Here is a 19409-nt window from a genome sequence, read left to right on the forward strand (position 1 = left end):
CAGATGGTCCACACGCAGGTCTTAGCAGGTCCAGATGTTTAATGAGCTGAGAGCAATGAATCCAGACAAGAAACAGTAGCCTGCAAACTAAAACACAGCGTTGCTGCCCCCAGCTAGCTCAGCCGCAGCCTCTCTTTCATAGCCAGCCTCCCATTCCCTTGACCAATAGCCTCTGGCAGGCGGGCTACTCTGGTCTGGCCCATGAAAAGACTCTGCATCTGCACTAGCTCGCCCCATGGCTGCTAACGCGGGCAGAGAGGCCAGCTGGACAAAAAGGAGGGCGTCTGAGGAGGCCAACGAGGCTGCTAACCTGCTGCTGCATCTCCTTTGCTGCAAGCTAGCACGTAGTCTCCTCCTGCATTGCTCCCGGGGCTCCGGAGACAGGAGTGGGGTGTGTGTGAGGGGTCCCCTCTGGCTCTGTATCAAGGGACTGGAAGGGCTCAGAGCTCAGACCTTGCTGGGGAATCTCAGAGCTCGGACCTGGCTGTGGATCCAGCCTGAATGCTTCGCCTGAGTCCGGGGACCTGGTCCTGCCGGAACTTCTGGTCGTGCCTGAGGATCTGGACCCAACACTGTCCCCTCCTCTCTCTCTGAGTCTTCCTCCCAGGGGTCCGCATTCAGACCAGGCGGAGCCCTAACACGGACGGTCTGCCTGCCCAGATCTTAGCCAAGGCCTTGCGTGGCTCTCTTTGCCTGATGGTGGGGTTGGGCTGGGAGCCCGAGCTAGGAAGGTCACCCCCTAGGAGCCCACCCGGGCCTCAGGCACTCTCTCTCCTTCCCAGGACGGCATCTTGCAGAACCGCTGGCTCTGGTTGCGGATCAAGGCGCTGTGCCGATTCCACTCCTCCAGCCAGTACCGGGTGCTGCAGAGGGAGTTGGCGCTGGAGCCCTCCTGGCCTCCCGTGGACGGAAGATGCTTTGCGGAGCCCGACAAGGGAGAGGCCTACGTCAACCCCGCCTACCAAGAAGAGCCTGAGGAGAAGTAGCCGGCTGGCTGGCGAAGGAGGACTCGCTCACTGGTATGACGGACAGGGTAGGAGTGGAGCTCTGGGTGCAAAGGAGGCCAGCGGAGGATACGGACGGGGCCGGCTTCGGGACTTTGGGCACACAGATGACTGTTGGTTTTAATAGGATAGGTTTTTTTAAAAAAAATGTCAGGTTTATTCCCCATTTGAGCACTTTTTTCCAGCTCACTTTGAAACGACTTAAAAATCAGTCGCGGTTTGTTACGCGGGCGGAGAGGCCAGCTGGACGGAAAGGAGGCCAACAAATGCCCACTTTGTGGAAATAAAGTCACTCCGGATTTTTTTTTGTCCTTGAAGAAAACAAATCAGTATTTTGGAGCTCTTTGAGAGTTGAGGTGGCAGCGAAATAGGGGGACTGGGCTGGTTTCCAAACGAGGCAGCAGAATCTAAATATCGCCCGGCACATCTGGCTCAAGAAACATCAGGAGGAAATTCAGAACACACAGCTTTCATTTATTTAGGAGAAGGGTGGGAGGAGCCGGCCTTTATTCAACGGCAGAAAAGGGGCAGCCAGCGGTTTGGGTCCACCAAGTGCCAAGAGTTTCAGATCTTCTGGTCGCTGTCCTTCTCAAAGCCCCCGTTGCTTGCAGAGGGGGGGTCTTCTTTCGCCGGTGCAGGGAGGCTGGAGAGCTCCACGGACTGCCCTTCCGCCACAGCGTGTTTCTTGCTACGAAGAGAGAGGAGATGGAACCACAGGAATGAAACGCTCATCCTCAGCACACAGACACACACACCCCTCCAGCCCCCTCCACGAGACTCTTGCTCGGCTGCTGTCCCGGATCGCTCATTCTCTGGGGTAGTGGGGAAGTTGCTCTCGTTTGCTGCTGGGTCGGCCGTGGTTTAGCTACGCCCACCGCCTGGCTTCTGTGGATGTCACCCAGCCTGGCCTCTTCTGGGCCCAGAACTTCCCAGCACTACCTGGCCCATTGGGCTGGATCCGTCAGACCCTTGCAGGGACCCCCGAGCCATCGTGTCTCTGCCATTCCTGCTGGCCCCCTGGGGAAACCTGCGTGCCCCTTCTCTAGCTCCCGCCCTCCGGCCCCAGTGGCCATTTCTTCTAGGGCCGTAGTGGCGAACCTTTGGCACTCCAGATCTGATGGACTACAATTCCCATCAGCCCCTTCCAGCATGCTGGAAGGGGCTGATGGGAATTGTAGTCTATAACATCTGGAGTGACAAAGGTTCGCCACCACTGTTCTAGGGCTTTGGAAGAGGCTACTTTGCACCAGTCCCCACTGCAGAAATGGCTCCCACTGCCAGCCGTCAGCCAGAGGCGTGGGGGTGGGAAACGGCGCCTAGGGCAATGCCTGCTCTGGGCGCCCACCACCCCTGCACCCCACTTACCTTGGCTGGCAGGAGCTGCCCCTTGGCCAGGCCACACCAGGCTGCTCTTTTGGCTGGCGAAGGCTCCGCTGGTTGGAGGAGCAGCCTGGTGGGGTGGAGCCAAGGGGAGGGGTGTGGGGGGCAATTCTCCACTCCCCATGTGACCAGCTGGTGTGTCCCCGGGAACATGTGACCCCACATTTCCCTCTGCCTTCAGCTCCAGTCCCGGCCTCCTCCCGCCTGCCCCCGCCCCATGCCTGAGTCCTCCCAGCCTCTCCCTCTGTGGCCCTCTGGCATTCCGGGTCTCAGGAAGGGCTTACTTGGTGCACTGCGCATGCAGCACGAAGCCAGAGATGAGGCCCAGCACGGCCAGGCCGGACAAGACCCCCGCGATGGTGTAGCCGGTGGTATCCTCTGGCTGGCGATAGTCTTCGAAAGGAAGGACACAGCAGGAGAGTGTGCTGGTGAGACCGGCCAGGGCCAGGGTGGGGAGACGGGCCCCCAACCCCCCTCCCGCCTCTGGCGGACCCCAGACGGAGTCGCTCTGCAGCAGAAGCCGGTCCAGCCGGCCCAACAGCCACTGCCGTGTGCTGCCTGGCTTCTTTCTTTCTTTCTTTCTTTCTTTCTTTCTTTCTTTCTTTCTTTCTTTCTTTCTTTCTTTCTTTCTTTCTTTCTTTCTTTCTTTCTTTCTTTTTGGGGGGGTGGGGGGGGGGGGGGGTGGGGGGGGGGGGGGGTGGGGGGGGGGGGGGGTGGGGGGGGGGGGGGGTGGGGGGGGGGGGGGGTGGGGGGGGGGGGGGGTGGGGGGGGGGGGGGGTGGGGGGGGGGGGGGGTGGGGGGGGGGGGGGGTGGGGGGGGGGGGGGGTGGGGGGGGGGGGGGGTGGGGGGGGGGGGGGGTGGGGGGGGGGGGGGGTGGGGGGGGGGGGGGGTGGGGGGGGGGGGGGGTGGGGGGGGGGGGGGGTGGGGGGGGGGGGGGGTGGGGGGGGGGGGGGGTGGGGGGGGGGGGGGGTGGGGGGGGGGGGGGGTGGGGGGGGGGGGGGGTGGGGGGGGGGGGGGGTGGGGGGGGGGGGGGGTGGGGGGGGGGGGGGGTGGGGGGGGGGGGGGGTGGGGGGGGGGGGGGGTGGGGGGGGGGGGGGGTGGGGGGGGGGGGGGGTGGGGGGGGGGGGGGGTGGGGGGGGGGGGGGGTGGGGGGGGGGGGGGGTGGGGGGGGGGGGGGGTGGGGGGGGGGGGGGGTGGGGGGGGGGGGGGGTGGGGGGGGGGGGGGGTGGGGGGGGGGGGGGGTGGGGGGGGGGGGGGGTGGGGGGGGGGGGGGGTGGGGGGGGGGGGGGGTGGGGGGGGGGGGGGGTGGGGGGGGGGGGGGGTGGGGGGGGGGGGGGGTGGGGGGGGGGGGGGGTGGGGGGGGGGGGGGGTGGGGGGGGGGGGGGGTGGGGGGGGGGGGGGGTGGGGGGGGGGGGGGGTGGGGGGGGGGGGGGGTGGGGGGGGGGGGGGGTGGGGGGGGGGGGGGGTGGGGGGGGGGGGGGGTGGGGGGGGGGGGGGGTGGGGGGGGGGGGGGGTGGGGGGGGGGGGGGGTGGGGGGGGGGGGGGGTGGGGGGGGGGGGGGGTGGGGGGGGGGGGGGGTGGGGGGGGGGGGGGGTGGGGGGGGGGGGGGGTGGGGGGGGGGGGGGGTGGGGGGGGGGGGGGGTGGGGGGGGGGGGGGGTGGGGGGGGGGGGGGGTGGGGGGGGGGGGGGGTGGGGGGGGGGGGGGGTGGGGGGGGGGGGGGGTGGGGGGGGGGGGGGGTGGGGGGGGGGGGGGGTGGGGGGGGGGGGGGGTGGGGGGGGGGGGGGGTGGGGGGGGGGGGGGGTGGGGGGGGGGGGGGGTGGGGGGGGGGGGGGGTGGGGGGGGGGGGGGGTGGGGGGGGGGGGGGGTGGGGGGGGGGGGGGGTGGGGGGGGGGGGGGGTGGGGGGGGGGGGGGGTGGGGGGGGGGGGGGGTGGGGGGGGGGGGGGGTGGGGGGGGGGGGGGGTGGGGGGGGGGGGGGGTGGGGGGGGGGGGGGGTGGGGGGGGGGGGGGGTGGGGGGGGGGGGGGGTGGGGGGGGGGGGGGGTGGGGGGGGGGGGGGGTGGGGGGGGGGGGGGGTGGGGGGGGGGGGGGGTGGGGGGGGGGGGGGGTGGGGGGGGGGGGGGGTGGGGGGGGGGGGGGGTGGGGGGGGGGGGGGGTGGGGGGGGGGGGGGGTGGGGGGGGGGGGGGGTGGGGGGGGGGGGGGGTGGGGGGGGGGGGGGGTGGGGGGGGGGGGGGGTGGGGGGGGGGGGGGGTGGGGGGGGGGGGGGGTGGGGGGGGGGGGGGGTGGGGGGGGGGGGGGGTGGGGGGGGGGGGGGGTGGGGGGGGGGGGGGGTGGGGGGGGGGGGGGGTGGGGGGGGGGGGGGGTGGGGGGGGGGGGGGGTGGGGGGGGGGGGGGGTGGGGGGGGGGGGGGGTGGGGGGGGGGGGGGGTGGGGGGGGGGGGGGGTGGGGGGGGGGGGGGGTGGGGGGGGGGGGGGGTGGGGGGGGGGGGGGGTGGGGGGGGGGGGGGGTGGGGGGGGGGGGGGGTGGGGGGGGGGGGGGGTGGGGGGGGGGGGGGGTGGGGGGGGGGGGGGGTGGGGGGGGGGGGGGGTGGGGGGGGGGGGGGGTGGGGGGGGGGGGGGGTGGGGGGGGGGGGGGGTGGGGGGGGGGGGGGGTGGGGGGGGGGGGGGGTGGGGGGGGGGGGGGGTGGGGGGGGGGGGGGGTGGGGGGGGGGGGGGGTGGGGGGGGGGGGGGGTGGGGGGGGGGGGGGGTGGGGGGGGGGGGGGGTGGGGGGGGGGGGGGGTGGGGGGGGGGGGGGGTGGGGGGGGGGGGGGGTGGGGGGGGGGGGGGGTGGGGGGGGGGGGGGGTGGGGGGGGGGGGGGGTGGGGGGGGGGGGGGGTGGGGGGGGGGGGGGGTGGGGGGGGGGGGGGGTGGGGGGGGGGGGGGGTGGGGGGGGGGGGGGGTGGGGGGGGGGGGGGGTGGGGGGGGGGGGGGGTGGGGGGGGGGGGGGGTGGGGGGGGGGGGGGGTGGGGGGGGGGGGGGGTGGGGGGGGGGGGGGGTGGGGGGGGGGGGGGGTGGGGGGGGGGGGGGGTGGGGGGGGGGGGGGGTGGGGGGGGGGGGGGGTGGGGGGGGGGGGGGGTGGGGGGGGGGGGGGGTGGGGGGGGGGGGGGGTGGGGGGGGGGGGGGGTGGGGGGGGGGGGGGGTGGGGGGGGGGGGGGGTGGGGGGGGGGGGGGGTGGGGGGGGGGGGGGGTGGGGGGGGGGGGGGGTGGGGGGGGGGGGGGGTGGGGGGGGGGGGGGGTGGGGGGGGGGGGGGGTGGGGGGGGGGGGGGGTGGGGGGGGGGGGGGGTGGGGGGGGGGGGGGGTGGGGGGGGGGGGGGGTGGGGGGGGGGGGGGGTGGGGGGGGGGGGGGGTGGGGGGGGGGGGGGGTGGGGGGGGGGGGGGGTGGGGGGGGGGGGGGGTGGGGGGGGGGGGGGGTGGGGGGGGGGGGGGGTGGGGGGGGGGGGGGGTGGGGGGGGGGGGGGGTGGGGGGGGGGGGGGGTGGGGGGGGGGGGGGGTGGGGGGGGGGGGGGGTGGGGGGGGGGGGGGGTGGGGGGGGGGGGGGGTGGGGGGGGGGGGGGGTGGGGGGGGGGGGGGGTGGGGGGGGGGGGGGGTGGGGGGGGGGGGGGGTGGGGGGGGGGGGGGGTGGGGGGGGGGGGGGGTGGGGGGGGGGGGGGGTGGGGGGGGGGGGGGGTGGGGGGGGGGGGGGGTGGGGGGGGGGGGGGGTGGGGGGGGGGGGGGGTGGGGGGGGGGGGGGGTGGGGGGGGGGGGGGGTGGGGGGGGGGGGGGGTGGGGGGGGGGGGGGGTGGGGGGGGGGGGGGGTGGGGGGGGGGGGGGGTGGGGGGGGGGGGGGGTGGGGGGGGGGGGGGGTGGGGGGGGGGGGGGGTGGGGGGGGGGGGGGGTGGGGGGGGGGGGGGGTGGGGGGGGGGGGGGGTGGGGGGGGGGGGGGGTGGGGGGGGGGGGGGGTGGGGGGGGGGGGGGGTGGGGGGGGGGGGGGGTGGGGGGGGGGGGGGGTGGGGGGGGGGGGGGGTGGGGGGGGGGGGGGGTGGGGGGGGGGGGGGGTGGGGGGGGGGGGGGGTGGGGGGGGGGGGGGGTGGGGGGGGGGGGGGGTGGGGGGGGGGGGGGGTGGGGGGGGGGGGGGGTGGGGGGGGGGGGGGGTGGGGGGGGGGGGGGGTGGGGGGGGGGGGGGGTGGGGGGGGGGGGGGGTGGGGGGGGGGGGGGGTGGGGGGGGGGGGGGGTGGGGGGGGGGGGGGGTGGGGGGGGGGGGGGGTGGGGGGGGGGGGGGGTGGGGGGGGGGGGGGGTGGGGGGGGGGGGGGGTGGGGGGGGGGGGGGGTGGGGGGGGGGGGGGGTGGGGGGGGGGGGGGGTGGGGGGGGGGGGGGGTGGGGGGGGGGGGGGGTGGGGGGGGGGGGGGGTGGGGGGGGGGGGGGGTGGGGGGGGGGGGGGGTGGGGGGGGGGGGGGGTGGGGGGGGGGGGGGGTGGGGGGGGGGGGGGGTGGGGGGGGGGGGGGGTGGGGGGGGGGGGGGGTGGGGGGGGGGGGGGGTGGGGGGGGGGGGGGGTGGGGGGGGGGGGGGGTGGGGGGGGGGGGGGGTGGGGGGGGGGGGGGGTGGGGGGGGGGGGGGGTGGGGGGGGGGGGGGGTGGGGGGGGGGGGGGGTGGGGGGGGGGGGGGGTGGGGGGGGGGGGGGGTGGGGGGGGGGGGGGGTGGGGGGGGGGGGGGGTGGGGGGGGGGGGGGGTGGGGGGGGGGGGGGGTGGGGGGGGGGGGGGGTGGGGGGGGGGGGGGGTGGGGGGGGGGGGGGGTGGGGGGGGGGGGGGGTGGGGGGGGGGGGGGGTGGGGGGGGGGGGGGGTGGGGGGGGGGGGGGGTGGGGGGGGGGGGGGGTGGGGGGGGGGGGGGGTGGGGGGGGGGGGGGGTGGGGGGGGGGGGGGGTGGGGGGGGGGGGGGGTGGGGGGGGGGGGGGGTGGGGGGGGGGGGGGGTGGGGGGGGGGGGGGGTGGGGGGGGGGGGGGGTGGGGGGGGGGGGGGGTGGGGGGGGGGGGGGGTGGGGGGGGGGGGGGGTGGGGGGGGGGGGGGGTGGGGGGGGGGGGGGGTGGGGGGGGGGGGGGGTGGGGGGGGGGGGGGGTGGGGGGGGGGGGGGGTGGGGGGGGGGGGGGGTGGGGGGGGGGGGGGGTGGGGGGGGGGGGGGGTGGGGGGGGGGGGGGGTGGGGGGGGGGGGGGGTGGGGGGGGGGGGGGGTGGGGGGGGGGGGGGGTGGGGGGGGGGGGGGGTGGGGGGGGGGGGGGGTGGGGGGGGGGGGGGGTGGGGGGGGGGGGGGGTGGGGGGGGGGGGGGGTGGGGGGGGGGGGGGGTGGGGGGGGGGGGGGGTGGGGGGGGGGGGGGGTGGGGGGGGGGGGGGGTGGGGGGGGGGGGGGGTGGGGGGGGGGGGGGGTGGGGGGGGGGGGGGGTGGGGGGGGGGGGGGGTGGGGGGGGGGGGGGGTGGGGGGGGGGGGGGGTGGGGGGGGGGGGGGGTGGGGGGGGGGGGGGGTGGGGGGGGGGGGGGGTGGGGGGGGGGGGGGGTGGGGGGGGGGGGGGGTGGGGGGGGGGGGGGGTGGGGGGGGGGGGGGGTGGGGGGGGGGGGGGGTGGGGGGGGGGGGGGGTGGGGGGGGGGGGGGGTGGGGGGGGGGGGGGGTGGGGGGGGGGGGGGGTGGGGGGGGGGGGGGGTGGGGGGGGGGGGGGGTGGGGGGGGGGGGGGGTGGGGGGGGGGGGGGGTGGGGGGGGGGGGGGGTGGGGGGGGGGGGGGGTGGGGGGGGGGGGGGGTGGGGGGGGGGGGGGGTGGGGGGGGGGGGGGGTGGGGGGGGGGGGGGGTGGGGGGGGGGGGGGGTGGGGGGGGGGGGGGGTGGGGGGGGGGGGGGGTGGGGGGGGGGGGGGGTGGGGGGGGGGGGGGGTGGGGGGGGGGGGGGGTGGGGGGGGGGGGGGGTGGGGGGGGGGGGGGGTGGGGGGGGGGGGGGGTGGGGGGGGGGGGGGGTGGGGGGGGGGGGGGGTGGGGGGGGGGGGGGGTGGGGGGGGGGGGGGGTGGGGGGGGGGGGGGGTGGGGGGGGGGGGGGGTGGGGGGGGGGGGGGGTGGGGGGGGGGGGGGGTGGGGGGGGGGGGGGGTGGGGGGGGGGGGGGGTGGGGGGGGGGGGGGGTGGGGGGGGGGGGGGGTGGGGGGGGGGGGGGGTGGGGGGGGGGGGGGGTGGGGGGGGGGGGGGGTGGGGGGGGGGGGGGGTGGGGGGGGGGGGGGGTGGGGGGGGGGGGGGGTGGGGGGGGGGGGGGGTGGGGGGGGGGGGGGGTGGGGGGGGGGGGGGGTGGGGGGGGGGGGGGGTGGGGGGGGGGGGGGGTGGGGGGGGGGGGGGGTGGGGGGGGGGGGGGGTGGGGGGGGGGGGGGGTGGGGGGGGGGGGGGGTGGGGGGGGGGGGGGGTGGGGGGGGGGGGGGGTGGGGGGGGGGGGGGGTGGGGGGGGGGGGGGGTGGGGGGGGGGGGGGGTGGGGGGGGGGGGGGGTGGGGGGGGGGGGGGGTGGGGGGGGGGGGGGGTGGGGGGGGGGGGGGGTGGGGGGGGGGGGGGGTGGGGGGGGGGGGGGGTGGGGGGGGGGGGGGGTGGGGGGGGGGGGGGGTGGGGGGGGGGGGGGGTGGGGGGGGGGGGGGGTGGGGGGGGGGGGGGGTGGGGGGGGGGGGGGGTGGGGGGGGGGGGGGGTGGGGGGGGGGGGGGGTGGGGGGGGGGGGGGGTGGGGGGGGGGGGGGGTGGGGGGGGGGGGGGGTGGGGGGGGGGGGGGGTGGGGGGGGGGGGGGGTGGGGGGGGGGGGGGGTGGGGGGGGGGGGGGGTGGGGGGGGGGGGGGGTGGGGGGGGGGGGGGGTGGGGGGGGGGGGGGGTGGGGGGGGGGGGGGGTGGGGGGGGGGGGGGGTGGGGGGGGGGGGGGGTGGGGGGGGGGGGGGGTGGGGGGGGGGGGGGGTGGGGGGGGGGGGGGGTGGGGGGGGGGGGGGGTGGGGGGGGGGGGGGGTGGGGGGGGGGGGGGGTGGGGGGGGGGGGGGGTGGGGGGGGGGGGGGGTGGGGGGGGGGGGGGGTGGGGGGGGGGGGGGGTGGGGGGGGGGGGGGGTGGGGGGGGGGGGGGGTGGGGGGGGGGGGGGGTGGGGGGGGGGGGGGGTGGGGGGGGGGGGGGGTGGGGGGGGGGGGGGGTGGGGGGGGGGGGGGGTGGGGGGGGGGGGGGGTGGGGGGGGGGGGGGGTGGGGGGGGGGGGGGGTGGGGGGGGGGGGGGGTGGGGGGGGGGGGGGGTGGGGGGGGGGGGGGGTGGGGGGGGGGGGGGGTGGGGGGGGGGGGGGGTGGGGGGGGGGGGGGGTGGGGGGGGGGGGGGGTGGGGGGGGGGGGGGGTGGGGGGGGGGGGGGGTGGGGGGGGGGGGGGGTGGGGGGGGGGGGGGGTGGGGGGGGGGGGGGGTGGGGGGGGGGGGGGGTGGGGGGGGGGGGGGGTGGGGGGGGGGGGGGGTGGGGGGGGGGGGGGGTGGGGGGGGGGGGGGGTGGGGGGGGGGGGGGGTGGGGGGGGGGGGGGGTGGGGGGGGGGGGGGGTGGGGGGGGGGGGGGGTGGGGGGGGGGGGGGGTGGGGGGGGGGGGGGGTGGGGGGGGGGGGGGGTGGGGGGGGGGGGGGGTGGGGGGGGGGGGGGGTGGGGGGGGGGGGGGGTGGGGGGGGGGGGGGGTGGGGGGGGGGGGGGGTGGGGGGGGGGGGGGGTGGGGGGGGGGGGGGGTGGGGGGGGGGGGGGGTGGGGGGGGGGGGGGGTGGGGGGGGGGGGGGGTGGGGGGGGGGGGGGGTGGGGGGGGGGGGGGGTGGGGGGGGGGGGGGGTGGGGGGGGGGGGGGGTGGGGGGGGGGGGGGGTGGGGGGGGGGGGGGGTGGGGGGGGGGGGGGGTGGGGGGGGGGGGGGGTGGGGGGGGGGGGGGGTGGGGGGGGGGGGGGGTGGGGGGGGGGGGGGGTGGGGGGGGGGGGGGGTGGGGGGGGGGGGGGGTGGGGGGGGGGGGGGGTGGGGGGGGGGGGGGGTGGGGGGGGGGGGGGGTGGGGGGGGGGGGGGGTGGGGGGGGGGGGGGGTGGGGGGGGGGGGGGGTGGGGGGGGGGGGGGGTGGGGGGGGGGGGGGGTGGGGGGGGGGGGGGGTGGGGGGGGGGGGGGGTGGGGGGGGGGGGGGGTGGGGGGGGGGGGGGGTGGGGGGGGGGGGGGGTGGGGGGGGGGGGGGGTGGGGGGGGGGGGGGGTGGGGGGGGGGGGGGGTGGGGGGGGGGGGGGGTGGGGGGGGGGGGGGGTGGGGGGGGGGGGGGGTGGGGGGGGGGGGGGGTGGGGGGGGGGGGGGGTGGGGGGGGGGGGGGGTGGGGGGGGGGGGGGGTGGGGGGGGGGGGGGGTGGGGGGGGGGGGGGGTGGGGGGGGGGGGGGGTGGGGGGGGGGGGGGGTGGGGGGGGGGGGGGGTGGGGGGGGGGGGGGGTGGGGGGGGGGGGGGGTGGGGGGGGGGGGGGGTGGGGGGGGGGGGGGGTGGGGGGGGGGGGGGGTGGGGGGGGGGGGGGGTGGGGGGGGGGGGGGGTGGGGGGGGGGGGGGGTGGGGGGGGGGGGGGGTGGGGGGGGGGGGGGGTGGGGGGGGGGGGGGGTGGGGGGGGGGGGGGGTGGGGGGGGGGGGGGGTGGGGGGGGGGGGGGGTGGGGGGGGGGGGGGGTGGGGGGGGGGGGGGGTGGGGGGGGGGGGGGGTGGGGGGGGGGGGGGGTGGGGGGGGGGGGGGGTGGGGGGGGGGGGGGGTGGGGGGGGGGGGGGGTGGGGGGGGGGGGGGGTGGGGGGGGGGGGGGGTGGGGGGGGGGGGGGGTGGGGGGGGGGGGGGGTGGGGGGGGGGGGGGGTGGGGGGGGGGGGGGGTGGGGGGGGGGGGGGGTGGGGGGGGGGGGGGGTGGGGGGGGGGGGGGGTGGGGGGGGGGGGGGGTGGGGGGGGGGGGGGGTGGGGGGGGGGGGGGGTGGGGGGGGGGGGGGGTGGGGGGGGGGGGGGGTGGGGGGGGGGGGGGGTGGGGGGGGGGGGGGGTGGGGGGGGGGGGGGGTGGGGGGGGGGGGGGGTGGGGGGGGGGGGGGGTGGGGGGGGGGGGGGGTGGGGGGGGGGGGGGGTGGGGGGGGGGGGGGGTGGGGGGGGGGGGGGGTGGGGGGGGGGGGGGGTGGGGGGGGGGGGGGGTGGGGGGGGGGGGGGGTGGGGGGGGGGGGGGGTGGGGGGGGGGGGGGGTGGGGGGGGGGGGGGGTGGGGGGGGGGGGGGGTGGGGGGGGGGGGGGGTGGGGGGGGGGGGGGGTGGGGGGGGGGGGGGGTGGGGGGGGGGGGGGGTGGGGGGGGGGGGGGGTGGGGGGGGGGGGGGGTGGGGGGGGGGGGGGGTGGGGGGGGGGGGGGGTGGGGGGGGGGGGGGGTGGGGGGGGGGGGGGGTGGGGGGGGGGGGGGGTGGGGGGGGGGGGGGGTGGGGGGGGGGGGGGGTGGGGGGGGGGGGGGGTGGGGGGGGGGGGGGGTGGGGGGGGGGGGGGGTGGGGGGGGGGGGGGGTGGGGGGGGGGGGGGGTGGGGGGGGGGGGGGGTGGGGGGGGGGGGGGGTGGGGGGGGGGGGGGGTGGGGGGGGGGGGGGGTGGGGGGGGGGGGGGGTGGGGGGGGGGGGGGGTGGGGGGGGGGGGGGGTGGGGGGGGGGGGGGGTGGGGGGGGGGGGGGGTGGGGGGGGGGGGGGGTGGGGGGGGGGGGGGGTGGGGGGGGGGGGGGGTGGGGGGGGGGGGGGGTGGGGGGGGGGGGGGGTGGGGGGGGGGGGGGGTGGGGGGGGGGGGGGGTGGGGGGGGGGGGGGGTGGGGGGGGGGGGGGGTGGGGGGGGGGGGGGGTGGGGGGGGGGGGGGGTGGGGGGGGGGGGGGGTGGGGGGGGGGGGGGGTGGGGGGGGGGGGGGGTGGGGGGGGGGGGGGGTGGGGGGGGGGGGGGGTGGGGGGGGGGGGGGGTGGGGGGGGGGGGGGGTGGGGGGGGGGGGGGGTGGGGGGGGGGGGGGGTGGGGGGGGGGGGGGGTGGGGGGGGGGGGGGGTGGGGGGGGGGGGGGGTGGGGGGGGGGGGGGGTGGGGGGGGGGGGGGGTGGGGGGGGGGGGGGGTGGGGGGGGGGGGGGGTGGGGGGGGGGGGGGGTGGGGGGGGGGGGGGGTGGGGGGGGGGGGGGGTGGGGGGGGGGGGGGGTGGGGGGGGGGGGGGGTGGGGGGGGGGGGGGGTGGGGGGGGGGGGGGGTGGGGGGGGGGGGGGGTGGGGGGGGGGGGGGGTGGGGGGGGGGGGGGGTGGGGGGGGGGGGGGGTGGGGGGGGGGGGGGGTGGGGGGGGGGGGGGGTGGGGGGGGGGGGGGGTGGGGGGGGGGGGGGGTGGGGGGGGGGGGGGGTGGGGGGGGGGGGGGGTGGGGGGGGGGGGGGGTGGGGGGGGGGGGGGGTGGGGGGGGGGGGGGGTGGGGGGGGGGGGGGGTGGGGGGGGGGGGGGGTGGGGGGGGGGGGGGGTGGGGGGGGGGGGGGGTGGGGGGGGGGGGGGGTGGGGGGGGGGGGGGGTGGGGGGGGGGGGGGGTGGGGGGGGGGGGGGGTGGGGGGGGGGGGGGGTGGGGGGGGGGGGGGGTGGGGGGGGGGGGGGGTGGGGGGGGGGGGGGGTGGGGGGGGGGGGGGGTGGGGGGGGGGGGGGGTGGGGGGGGGGGGGGGTGGGGGGGGGGGGGGGTGGGGGGGGGGGGGGGTGGGGGGGGGGGGGGGTGGGGGGGGGGGGGGGTGGGGGGGGGGGGGGGTGGGGGGGGGGGGGGGTGGGGGGGGGGGGGGGTGGGGGGGGGGGGGGGTGGGGGGGGGGGGGGGTGGGGGGGGGGGGGGGTGGGGGGGGGGGGGGGTGGGGGGGGGGGGGGGTGGGGGGGGGGGGGGGTGGGGGGGGGGGGGGGTGGGGGGGGGGGGGGGTGGGGGGGGGGGGGGGTGGGGGGGGGGGGGGGTGGGGGGGGGGGGGGGTGGGGGGGGGGGGGGGTGGGGGGGGGGGGGGGTGGGGGGGGGGGGGGGTGGGGGGGGGGGGGGGTGGGGGGGGGGGGGGGTGGGGGGGGGGGGGGGTGGGGGGGGGGGGGGGTGGGGGGGGGGGGGGGTGGGGGGGGGGGGGGGTGGGGGGGGGGGGGGGTGGGGGGGGGGGGGGGTGGGGGGGGGGGGGGGTGGGGGGGGGGGGGGGTGGGGGGGGGGGGGGGTGGGGGGGGGGGGGGGTGGGGGGGGGGGGGGGTGGGGGGGGGGGGGGGTGGGGGGGGGGGGGGGTGGGGGGGGGGGGGGGTGGGGGGGGGGGGGGGTGGGGGGGGGGGGGGGTGGGGGGGGGGGGGGGTGGGGGGGGGGGGGGGTGGGGGGGGGGGGGGGTGGGGGGGGGGGGGGGTGGGGGGGGGGGGGGGTGGGGGGGGGGGGGGGTGGGGGGGGGGGGGGGTGGGGGGGGGGGGGGGTGGGGGGGGGGGGGGGTGGGGGGGGGGGGGGGTGGGGGGGGGGGGGGGTGGGGGGGGGGGGGGGTGGGGGGGGGGGGGGGTGGGGGGGGGGGGGGGTGGGGGGGGGGGGGGGTGGGGGGGGGGGGGGGTGGGGGGGGGGGGGGGTGGGGGGGGGGGGGGGTGGGGGGGGGGGGGGGTGGGGGGGGGGGGGGGTGGGGGGGGGGGGGGGTGGGGGGGGGGGGGGGTGGGGGGGGGGGGGGGTGGGGGGGGGGGGGGGTGGGGGGGGGGGGGGGTGGGGGGGGGGGGGGGTGGGGGGGGGGGGGGGTGGGGGGGGGGGGGGGTGGGGGGGGGGGGGGGTGGGGGGGGGGGGGGGTGGGGGGGGGGGGGGGTGGGGGGGGGGGGGGGTGGGGGGGGGGGGGGGTGGGGGGGGGGGGGGGTGGGGGGGGGGGGGGGTGGGGGGGGGGGGGGGTGGGGGGGGGGGGGGGTGGGGGGGGGGGGGGGTGGGGGGGGGGGGGGGTGGGGGGGGGGGGGGGTGGGGGGGGGGGGGGGTGGGGGGGGGGGGGGGTGGGGGGGGGGGGGGGTGGGGGGGGGGGGGGGTGGGGGGGGGGGGGGGTGGGGGGGGGGGGGGGTGGGGGGGGGGGGGGGTGGGGGGGGGGGGGGGTGGGGGGGGGGGGGGGTGGGGGGGGGGGGGGGTGGGGGGGGGGGGGGGTGGGGGGGGGGGGGGGTGGGGGGGGGGGGGGGTGGGGGGGGGGGGGGGTGGGGGGGGGGGGGGGTGGGGGGGGGGGGGGGTGGGGGGGGGGGGGGGTGGGGGGGGGGGGGGGTGGGGGGGGGGGGGGGTGGGGGGGGGGGGGGGTGGGGGGGGGGGGGGGTGGGGGGGGGGGGGGGTGGGGGGGGGGGGGGGTGGGGGGGGGGGGGGGTGGGGGGGGGGGGGGGTGGGGGGGGGGGGGGGTGGGGGGGGGGGGGGGTGGGGGGGGGGGGGGGTGGGGGGGGGGGGGGGTGGGGGGGGGGGGGGGTGGGGGGGGGGGGGGGTGGGGGGGGGGGGGGGTGGGGGGGGGGGGGGGTGGGGGGGGGGGGGGGTGGGGGGGGGGGGGGGTGGGGGGGGGGGGGGGTGGGGGGGGGGGGGGGTGGGGGGGGGGGGGGGTGGGGGGGGGGGGGGGTGGGGGGGGGGGGGGGTGGGGGGGGGGGGGGGTGGGGGGGGGGGGGGGTGGGGGGGGGGGGGGGTGGGGGGGGGGGGGGGTGGGGGGGGGGGGGGGTGGGGGGGGGGGGGGGTGGGGGGGGGGGGGGGTGGGGGGGGGGGGGGGTGGGGGGGGGGGGGGGTGGGGGGGGGGGGGGGTGGGGGGGGGGGGGGGTGGGGGGGGGGGGGGGTGGGGGGGGGGGGGGGTGGGGGGGGGGGGGGGTGGGGGGGGGGGGGGGTGGGGGGGGGGGGGGGTGGGGGGGGGGGGGGGTGGGGGGGGGGGGGGGTGGGGGGGGGGGGGGGTGGGGGGGGGGGGGGGTGGGGGGGGGGGGGGGTGGGGGGGGGGGGGGGTGGGGGGGGGGGGGGGTGGGGGGGGGGGGGGGTGGGGGGGGGGGGGGGTGGGGGGGGGGGGGGGTGGGGGGGGGGGGGGGTGGGGGGGGGGGGGGGTGGGGGGGGGGGGGGGTGGGGGGGGGGGGGGGTGGGGGGGGGGGGGGGTGGGGGGGGGGGGGGGTGGGGGGGGGGGGGGGTGGGGGGGGGGGGGGGTGGGGGGGGGGGGGGGTGGGGGGGGGGGGGGGTGGGGGGGGGGGGGGGTGGGGGGGGGGGGGGGTGGGGGGGGGGGGGGGTGGGGGGGGGGGGGGGTGGGGGGGGGGGGGGGTGGGGGGGGGGGGGGGTGGGGGGGGGGGGGGGTGGGGGGGGGGGGGGGTGGGGGGGGGGGGGGGTGGGGGGGGGGGGGGGTGGGGGGGGGGGGGGGTGGGGGGGGGGGGGGGTGGGGGGGGGGGGGGGTGGGGGGGGGGGGGGGTGGGGGGGGGGGGGGGTGGGGGGGGGGGGGGGTGGGGGGGGGGGGGGGTGGGGGGGGGGGGGGGTGGGGGGGGGGGGGGGTGGGGGGGGGGGGGGGTGGGGGGGGGGGGGGGTGGGGGGGGGGGGGGGTGGGGGGGGGGGGGGGTGGGGGGGGGGGGGGGTGGGGGGGGGGGGGGGTGGGGGGGGGGGGGGGTGGGGGGGGGGGGGGGTGGGGGGGGGGGGGGGTGGGGGGGGGGGGGGGTGGGGGGGGGGGGGGGTGGGGGGGGGGGGGGGTGGGGGGGGGGGGGGGTGGGGGGGGGGGGGGGTGGGGGGGGGGGGGGGTGGGGGGGGGGGGGGGTGGGGGGGGGGGGGGGTGGGGGGGGGGGGGGGTGGGGGGGGGGGGGGGTGGGGGGGGGGGGGGGTGGGGGGGGGGGGGGGTGGGGGGGGGGGGGGGTGGGGGGGGGGGGGGGTGGGGGGGGGGGGGGGTGGGGGGGGGGGGGGGTGGGGGGGGGGGGGGGTGGGGGGGGGGGGGGGTGGGGGGGGGGGGGGGTGGGGGGGGGGGGGGGTGGGGGGGGGGGGGGGTGGGGGGGGGGGGGGGTGGGGGGGGGGGGGGGTGGGGGGGGGGGGGGGTGGGGGGGGGGGGGGGTGGGGGGGGGGGGGGGTGGGGGGGGGGGGGGGTGGGGGGGGGGGGGGGTGGGGGGGGGGGGGGGTGGGGGGGGGGGGGGGTGGGGGGGGGGGGGGGTGGGGGGGGGGGGGGGTGGGGGGGGGGGGGGGTGGGGGGGGGGGGGGGTGGGGGGGGGGGGGGGTGGGGGGGGGGGGGGGTGGGGGGGGGGGGGGGTGGGGGGGGGGGGGGGTGGGGGGGGGGGGGGGTGGGGGGGGGGGGGGGTGGGGGGGGGGGGGGGTGGGGGGGGGGGGGGGTGGGGGGGGGGGGGGGTGGGGGGGGGGGGGGGTGGGGGGGGGGGGGGGTGGGGGGGGGGGGGGGTGGGGGGGGGGGGGGGTGGGGGGGGGGGGGGGTGGGGGGGGGGGGGGGTGGGGGGGGGGGGGGGTGGGGGGGGGGGGGGGTGGGGGGGGGGGGGGGTGGGGGGGGGGGGGGGTGGGGGGGGGGGGGGGTGGGGGGGGGGGGGGGTGGGGGGGGGGGGGGGTGGGGGGGGGGGGGGGTGGGGGGGGGGGGGGGTGGGGGGGGGGGGGGGTGGGGGGGGGGGGGGGTGGGGGGGGGGGGGGGTGGGGGGGGGGGGGGGTGGGGGGGGGGGGGGGTGGGGGGGGGGGGGGGTGGGGGGGGGGGGGGGTGGGGGGGGGGGGGGGTGGGGGGGGGGGGGGGTGGGGGGGGGGGGGGGTGGGGGGGGGGGGGGGTGGGGGGGGGGGGGGGTGGGGGGGGGGGGGGGTGGGGGGGGGGGGGGGTGGGGGGGGGGGGGGGTGGGGGGGGGGGGGGGTGGGGGGGGGGGGGGGTGGGGGGGGGGGGGGGTGGGGGGGGGGGGGGGTGGGGGGGGGGGGGGGTGGGGGGGGGGGGGGGTGGGGGGGGGGGGGGGTGGGGGGGGGGGGGGGTGGGGGGGGGGGGGGGTGGGGGGGGGGGGGGGTGGGGGGGGGGGGGGGTGGGGGGGGGGGGGGGTGGGGGGGGGGGGGGGTGGGGGGGGGGGGGGGTGGGGGGGGGGGGGGGTGGGGGGGGGGGGGGGTGGGGGGGGGGGGGGGTGGGGGGGGGGGGGGGTGGGGGGGGGGGGGGGTGGGGGGGGGGGGGGGTGGGGGGGGGGGGGGGTGGGGGGGGGGGGGGGTGGGGGGGGGGGGGGGTGGGGGGGGGGGGGGGTGGGGGGGGGGGGGGGTGGGGGGGGGGGGGGGTGGGGGGGGGGGGGGGTGGGGGGGGGGGGGGGTGGGGGGGGGGGGGGGTGGGGGGGGGGGGGGGTGGGGGGGGGGGGGGGTGGGGGGGGGGGGGGGTGGGGGGGGGGGGGGGTGGGGGGGGGGGGGGGTGGGGGGGGGGGGGGGTGGGGGGGGGGGGGGGTGGGGGGGGGGGGGGGTGGGGGGGGGGGGGGGTGGGGGGGGGGGGGGGTGGGGGGGGGGGGGGGTGGGGGGGGGGGGGGGTGGGGGGGGGGGGGGGTGGGGGGGGGGGGGGGTGGGGGGGGGGGGGGGTGGGGGGGGGGGGGGGTGGGGGGGGGGGGGGGTGGGGGGGGGGGGGGGTGGGGGGGGGGGGGGGTGGGGGGGGGGGGGGGTGGGGGGGGGGGGGGGTGGGGGGGGGGGGGGGTGGGGGGGGGGGGGGGTGGGGGGGGGGGGGGGTGGGGGGGGGGGGGGGTGGGGGGGGGGGGGGGTGGGGGGGGGGGGGGGTGGGGGGGGGGGGGGGTGGGGGGGGGGGGGGGTGGGGGGGGGGGGGGGTGGGGGGGGGGGGGGGTGGGGGGGGGGGGGGGTGGGGGGGGGGGGGGGTGGGGGGGGGGGGGGGTGGGGGGGGGGGGGGGTGGGGGGGGGGGGGGGTGGGGGGGGGGGGGGGTGGGGGGGGGGGGGGGTGGGGGGGGGGGGGGGTGGGGGGGGGGGGGGGTGGGGGGGGGGGGGGGTGGGGGGGGGGGGGGGTGGGGGGGGGGGGGGGTGGGGGGGGGGGGGGGTGGGGGGGGGGGGGGGTGGGGGGGGGGGGGGGTGGGGGGGGGGGGGGGTGGGGGGGGGGGGGGGTGGGGGGGGGGGGGGGTGGGGGGGGGGGGGGGTGGGGGGGGGGGGGGGTGGGGGGGGGGGGGGGTGGGGGGGGGGGGGGGTGGGGGGGGGGGGGGGTGGGGGGGGGGGGGGGTGGGGGGGGGGGGGGGTGGGGGGGGGGGGGGGTGGGGGGGGGGGGGGGTGGGGGGGGGGGGGGGTGGGGGGGGGGGGGGGTGGGGGGGGGGGGGGGTGGGGGGGGGGGGGGGTGGGGGGGGGGGGGGGTGGGGGGGGGGGGGGGTGGGGGGGGGGGGGGGTGGGGGGGGGGGGGGGTGGGGGGGGGGGGGGGTGGGGGGGGGGGGGGGTGGGGGGGGGGGGGGGTGGGGGGGGGGGGGGGTGGGGGGGGGGGGGGGTGGGGGGGGGGGGGGGTGGGGGGGGGGGGGGGTGGGGGGGGGGGGGGGTGGGGGGGGGGGGGGGTGGGGGGGGGGGGGGGTGGGGGGGGGGGGGGGTGGGGGGGGGGGGGGGTGGGGGGGGGGGGGGGTGGGGGGGGGGGGGGGTGGGGGGGGGGGGGGGTGGGGGGGGGGGGGGGTGGGGGGGGGGGGGGGTGGGGGGGGGGGGGGGTGGGGGGGGGGGGGGGTGGGGGGGGGGGGGGGTGGGGGGGGGGGGGGGTGGGGGGGGGGGGGGGTGGGGGGGGGGGGGGGTGGGGGGGGGGGGGGGTGGGGGGGGGGGGGGGTGGGGGGGGGGGGGGGTGGGGGGGGGGGGGGGTGGGGGGGGGGGGGGGTGGGGGGGGGGGGGGGTGGGGGGGGGGGGGGGTGGGGGGGGGGGGGGGTGGGGGGGGGGGGGGGTGGGGGGGGGGGGGGGTGGGGGGGGGGGGGGGTGGGGGGGGGGGGGGGTGGGGGGGGGGGGGGGTGGGGGGGGGGGGGGGTGGGGGGGGGGGGGGGTGGGGGGGGGGGGGGGTGGGGGGGGGGGGGGGTGGGGGGGGGGGGGGGTGGGGGGGGGGGGGGGTGGGGGGGGGGGGGGGTGGGGGGGGGGGGGGGTGGGGGG

General features: G+C 88.2%; 1 protein-coding gene across 1 annotated transcript in view; it reads left to right on the forward strand.

Annotated features, from left to right (window-relative positions):
- ATP13A5 (ATPase 13A5) overlaps nt 1-1326 on the forward strand; it is a 37263-nt gene extending 35937 nt beyond the window's left edge. The window contains exon 24 of the mRNA XM_048506977.1: nt 783-1326. Within this exon, the coding sequence (XP_048362934.1) occupies nt 783-986 (204 nt within the window). The 3' untranslated portion in view covers nt 987-1326. The remainder of the gene's footprint in view (nt 1-782) is intronic.
- The last annotated feature ends 18083 nt before the right edge of the window (nt 1327-19409 follow it).

Source organism: Sphaerodactylus townsendi, linkage group LG08 (assembly GCF_021028975.2).
Source record: "Sphaerodactylus townsendi isolate TG3544 linkage group LG08, MPM_Stown_v2.3, whole genome shotgun sequence".
Classification (NCBI taxonomy): Eukaryota; Metazoa; Chordata; class Lepidosauria; order Squamata; family Sphaerodactylidae; genus Sphaerodactylus; species Sphaerodactylus townsendi.